The 6,146-nt window shown below is 49.1% G+C and overlaps 1 protein-coding gene across 1 annotated transcript in view; it reads right to left on the reverse strand.

Moving 5' to 3' along the window:
* Positions 1–3,305: 3,305 nt before the first annotated feature.
* Positions 3,306–6,146, reverse strand: part of LOC135483671 (U3 small nucleolar RNA-associated protein 6 homolog) — a 39,450-nt gene continuing 36,609 nt past the window's right edge. Inside the window, exons 14-20 of the mRNA XM_064764673.1 lie at positions 5,757–5,836; positions 5,426–5,503; positions 4,861–5,049; positions 4,494–4,571; positions 4,129–4,235; positions 3,778–3,917; positions 3,306–3,572 (exon numbers count right to left, since the gene is read on the reverse strand). Coding sequence (XP_064620743.1) covers positions 3,418–3,572; positions 3,778–3,917; positions 4,129–4,235; positions 4,494–4,571; positions 4,861–5,049; positions 5,426–5,503; positions 5,757–5,836 — 827 coding nt within the window. The 3' untranslated portion in view covers positions 3,306–3,417. The remainder of the gene's footprint in view (positions 3,573–3,777; positions 3,918–4,128; positions 4,236–4,493; positions 4,572–4,860; positions 5,050–5,425; positions 5,504–5,756; positions 5,837–6,146) is intronic.

Consider the following 6,146-nt stretch of genomic DNA (forward strand, 5'->3'; position numbering starts at 1 on the left):
GGGTGCCGATGCCAGACCGAACGGCAGGGCCCTGAATTGATACGTCTTTCCTTCGTAATGGAATCGAAGGAAGTGTTGATAGTCTGGATGGATCGGTACATGTAAGTACGCATCCATTAAATCCATCGATACCGCCCAATCGTTGGGCTGTATCGCCGTTGCTATAGACCTGGTGGTTTCCATCTTGAAATGAGGAACATTCAAGAAGGTGTTTAACCTGGAAAGGTCTATGATCAGCCTCCATGTCCCTGCTTTCTTGGGAACCAAGAAAACGTGGCTGTAAAAGCCGGGGGAGCATGGATCTTGAAGGACCTGGATAGCTTGCTTCTCCAGTAATGTCGCGACCTCTGCTTGGAGGGCAGAGGCCTTGACTGGGTCCTTCGGTGGCTGAACTGGGGTTGGATATATGGTAGTCGGGGGGGTACGGTTGAAATCTAGTTTCACTCCGTACCTCAACATGTTTGGGACTGGGGACCCCTTTGGGCACCAATCGTCCCAAATGTCTGCAAATTTTTGCAGACGGCCCCCGACTACCGGAGTCGGCTCCTTTTTGCGTCCGGGAGGAGAAAGGAGGGGGGAGTCACCTCTTCCGGCCAGCACCCCTTGGGCGAAAGGAGTGCTTAGTCGGACCGGATCCACCCTGGTTAGAGGAAGTATTTTTCCTCTTTCCAGTCCGGCGACCCTCCGCTTCCCGTCGGAAGGATCCAGCAGGAGCAGGCTGACTAGGCGGGGTAGGCCTAGGCAGGACCTGCCTGGCGTACGGGATTGAACCCGATGCCTGCTGGGGCCTCTCTATCTTTCTAGCGTTAGGTAGAGAGGTCTTGGCCCTCTGTGTCGCAGTGGGGGCATATAATTTGTCCCAATCTTTCTGTGCTTGAGCCGCCTCTTGTACAGAATCTGCGAACAGGAAAGAACCGTCCATAGGAGCGGTTCTTAAGGCCCCTTCCAGCTGGAGGGATCTGATGACATTGAGAGAGCCCAGTGCGGCGTCTCTACGGAGTAGGACGCTATTTGCTGCGGTCTTGGCGGACAGCGCAATAGCGTGCCTAATCGAATGTGACAAGGATGTCACAAGCGATTTTGTGTCATCAGATAGTGACTCATTATCTTTTAGGGATCTGGCTAGGGCCAGGTTAGTGTGCTCTGCGTAGGAGAGCACCGCTAACGTGTTTTTGGCCAGACCCTCTTGTGCTCTAAGGTCTCGGTAAGCCGAGGAGGAGGTCACCCTAGGCACGAGTTGGTCCAGCTGTACATCGTCCTTTAATATGGAAGTCGATGCTGCAGCTGGACAGCCGGCCGAGCTGACTCGATAATAGTCAGCGCGGTACTGCCTAACGGGAGGAAGTTGTGCCGTGAACAACTTCCCCGGTTTACACCAAGCTTCCGGTCCGACTGCCGGAAGGACAGGGATGGAAGTACGTTGGTGGGCGCCTTGTGAGTCTCTGATTGTACGCTCCAAAAGTTCAGAGACTGCTAACACCGACGGGGAGGGAGGAAGGAATTCAAGTGCCCGAGTGGAGCCTTGAGAAACCTGTGGATTGGGATCCACTTCCTGTCCCCAGAGTGAAAAGGTCGGTGTTGACAAGGCTGGCAGTTCCGGCGGGGTAGGGCACAGATCCTGCGGGAGGTACGCTCTGATCAAGGATCTGAGTGTCCTCATATCCGACAGGATACTGGCCTCCTCTGGTGACAGCTCCTCCTGATTGGGGGAGCGGTAGCCTGGCTGAGAACTCTCGAGTCGGATGGTGGGTATCCGATGGGACCAGGCGCACCAGAGGAACCGGAACCCTGCTCCAGATGGCTGAGTCTATCAGAAAGACCTGCTACCATCTGGATGAGCTGGGACAGTTGCTGTCCCGACTCGGGTTCCGGACCCGACGTGCGGCTTCTCTCAACGACGGGCGGTTGAGGCGAGGGTGAGCGCATAAGCGAACCCTGGAAGCCGTATGTGCGGGCGAATGGGTCTTCCGGAAGCGGAAGTTGCCCATATTCTGAACTAGAGTTCAGATGTCCTCTCTGCGTAGCTCGTTCCATGGGAACGACGCCTCTGCTACGAGGAGGGGGTGGCACTTCCGGTTGGTTCCACCCAAGAGGTTGGCCAACGTAGGAAGGTGCCTGCATTTCCGGTAGGACGAAGTCCGAAACCGGAAATGCCCGTAACTCCTTCGCCGGTATGGAGCTACCGGAAGCCCTTTTAGAAGGAGGTACGGAGGGCGGAAACGCTGTTACCGAAGACGCATGGCGTTTAGGAGGTGGCGTTATAAGGTCCGGCCCTACTCTACTGTGTCCGTGAGGACTGGGGTTATTTCGCAGTAAAGACTGAGAAAAACCCCCAGTAGAGTCTTCGGTTACTGAAAAACGGGAACCCGCGTCAGTAACCGGAACTGCAATCGGCGGACCGGAAGCAGGGTGCTCCCGCGGGTACAAAGGGCTTGTACTCGGGGGAGCGGACGACAGGGGAACCGGAAGGTTCCCTGAGGTCCGGGGTATATTAAACCCTTGGAGACTTATTGGATGTAAGTCTCCCTTGGGACCACAGACATTAATAATGTCAGATCCCGCATCCTTCGCAGCCGCGGCCGGAACCGGAACTCGGCTGACGGAAGGGGTGGTGGCGGGAGGTTTGCTAGACCTCCGGGTTATATGCCCGGAAACGGAACCGGAAGAGGGTTTAGGCGTCTTCGCGGCCCGTTTCCCGCCACCAGACGCATTCCTTTGTGGTGAGACAAAGGATGCCGTCAGAGGGGTACGCCATATAAAAAATGGTACCAATGACAATAAAAACACTGGGAACCCCAAGTAGGCCAGAAAGGACGCAATAATTAATGGAAAGGAAAACATGCCTACTTGAATTAAACACTATTGCAATGGATCTGAGTCTTGTTCATTACAATAGAGCGGAGAATAGCCTACTTAACTCTACCCTACCAAGATCAAAATAATGGAGCCGGGTCGACTAAGCTAGCTAAGAAAATGTCTATAATTAAATAGACTGGACAATACTAATGCCAAGATTAGTTTGGCGGTCTACTCCGTAGGTGAATGAACCCAAAAATCGTCTAGACTTGGCTGGTTGAATTTGGTTTTAAATCGAATTCACGGCAGCTTTGAAAAAACGATGTGCTTCGTAGAAGCACAAGAGTAAAGACTGAATATGGCGGCATGAGATCGGCGCGATCTCGCGGGATCGGTCAGGGCGCCGCCTGGCGGCCGAGCTGTTAACTCAGTTCTCCCTTTAGAAAATTAAAGGGATACTCTTGTGTTTGAGCCCAAATGGAGTAACATGCAAAAGTGTTCCATAGGTAAGTTTGAATGACACAAAATGAATCTTGCACATGACCAACAATCGTCTGGAGTGGCAGGTGTCATCACCATATGGTGAGAGAAAGTCCGTAACTACAACAGACACAAACTGCTTCAGTCCTGGTGTCCCGTCTGTAGTATGGTGTGCCGCGATACGAACTCCTCTGTTAATCTCCCATCCAACTGCTTCATGGCTCTCCAATGAATCTTCCCAGAATTCATCGCATCACCCTCCGTCAGTTCAAGTTTGATGTAATCCAACCACAGATCTAGAAACAGAAAGAGGAAAAATATTACAAAACTTACAAGAAAACGACCTATAATTTGTGTTTTCATCTGCACCCTTCAGCAAATCCAAGTTCTGAATATAATTCATGTTCATCTGCTATCCCAACAAAGGCTTCAAGCTTACAGGAAAAGCCACCAACAGCGTGGGCAGAAGATCATATACATAATATCTTTCTTTGAACGAACCTGGGTTATTGTTTCCATACTCGCTGATTGCATCCTCGTATATCTGCCTCAGTCGTACCACATCTGTCTGGTCCTGACACCGTTCAAGCATGATAAACTTGTTGAAGAAGTTGACAGAAACAGGCTTGACCTTTGATAACCTGCAAGAGAGTTAGACAAGAGAGACATTCTTAGAAAGACTATATGCGAACTGAAACAGGGCTCTCTCAAAGGCCTGTGACTCTGGTAATGGTGGCCACTATAGCCTTGTTTTGACAATTTGAAAATTGAATGGGGGGGGGGGTATCATTTGGGTTTTATAATACATGGATTCTCGATGAATAGAAACATTGAATGACTGGGCTCTCTTACCTGTTATACTCCTCCCTGACCTTCTTGATGCTCCTGGTCAAACCCAGCCACTCGACGTACACCTCCTTGATGGGACAACCAACACAGCTTCTCTTTGACATGCCAGCCTGAAGAAGAATACCGTTGTCAATAGAAAGGTTGGGCATTCAAATGTTGGTGGGCAAGTCGGCTTCAGAGTCATTACTGCACAGAGTTACCCTATGATATCGCTCCTTCTACCAATCAATGTATTCCCCAAATGATACCATTTTCTATGAACTGTCTCTTTGAGTGTGTTGCCCTGGTTCACATGCATTTAAAAAAGTTGAATAGCATAATAATGATGACTAGGAGAAACCAATGTGGAACACACCACATGCACTCACCTTAAATAAATCATTGATTTTCTCAGACTTGGCTGCAATGGCCCAGTCGATCATCAGTTGATAAATAGGTAAGGCGTCCTGCAAGAAAACGATGCAAGCATCAGAGGGGTTGAAGAGGAAGCGAAGCACAACCAGACACAAGTTGATTCCCACGTTAAAAGAAACCTAACAAGAAATACTTGTAAAAGTGAGGAGTATTGAATGGCCCAGGTCATCTAAAGCAGGGATCAGTTCTCAATCACTGATGTGTGAGAGCCCTGGACCGTCACTAACCATATGTAATCATTCAGGACAACCAGCAAGCATCACGGCTGGCTTGTAACCGCAGATTTCGTTTCACAACATTCCATTCACTCACATACCATACCTTTTTGTGGACAGAATTCAGTGCCTTATTCATGATCTTAAATAGTTCCTTCTCAGGAGCGTCAGACCTAATGGCCAACTGCAGCGAGACCATCCAGAGCTGAACCGATGCTGGGTACTTGGTACTCCTAGCTAAGTTTGCCACCTCAATTGCCCTTGTGATTTGGGATGTATTCACCAGGACAGCAATCTGAAACAGAGAACTCATATTGAATGACAGGTTGAGTTGAAGGTATTGATACCCACCTGGAGGTATTGAATGTTTCACCAACACCACTCGGGTGGAGTTAAAATGTAGACCAAAACCTACGCAGCTTGAGTCTAGCTCCAAAAGATGGCACTACAAATAGCATGAAGAATTGATCAGGTAACAGACCACAACTTCTCTATATGGTCATCCGTGCTAGATAGACGAAGTCAATCACCTGACAGCTGACAATGTGACAAGAAGTGCACCAATTTTTAATATGGATGACCCCATACTGACATCCAAGAGGCTGGAGCAAAGATCCAAGATTTCAAGCTGGCAACCAGAAATTGAGGCTCCATGACTGACACGCACTTACCCATTCTAGATACATCTCTTCGCTCACATACTTCTCCTCCTCTGCTCTCTCAAATATCTCAAGCGCCCTGGCAATCCTCTGCAAAAATTAACATAAAACTTAACTCATTTGTTCATTGCCGAGTCTAGTAAATTATACCGTTAATGTCGAGCTGCTGGGCTTGCCTTATCGATTCCTTGTGGTTCTGGGATGATGTTGTGGCGTAGATCTGCAGCACCCAGGATACACAAACTTTGAATTCTACATCCCACACAACTGGTTACGTTAAGCACCCAGGACACACAGAACCTGGAGTCAGAGAACCCAGCCCTTTCAAAACGGGTCGACTTACAGAATCGGTGAGGCTTCTGTTCCCGGGATTCAGAGGTATCCTCTCGATACAGAACAGGAGGTAGGCGGTCCACATCACTTCTGAATCGACACAAGAGATGGAGAATAGTTAAGAAGAACGATAGATGAAAATCCCAACATCAATGGCTATGGTCGGGGGGGGGGGGCATGTTACATAACCCATGCCCCCCTCTGCTTTCATATGGCCTCCATTGTTAACCTGAAATAATGTCCTTCATCAGGAACAGCTCATACCACATCAATACAACAACAATGGTCAGAAAAGCTCCGAAGAAACTAAAACAACTTCATTAAAAGCTATTACCATTTCTGGTATGAAATTTTGATGAGCTGGCACTTTGATACTGAACAAATATCCCTAACCAGCTCC

Source organism: Lineus longissimus, chromosome 1 (genome assembly GCF_910592395.1).
Source record: "Lineus longissimus chromosome 1, tnLinLong1.2, whole genome shotgun sequence".
Lineage (NCBI taxonomy): Eukaryota > Metazoa > Nemertea > Pilidiophora > Heteronemertea > Lineidae > Lineus > Lineus longissimus.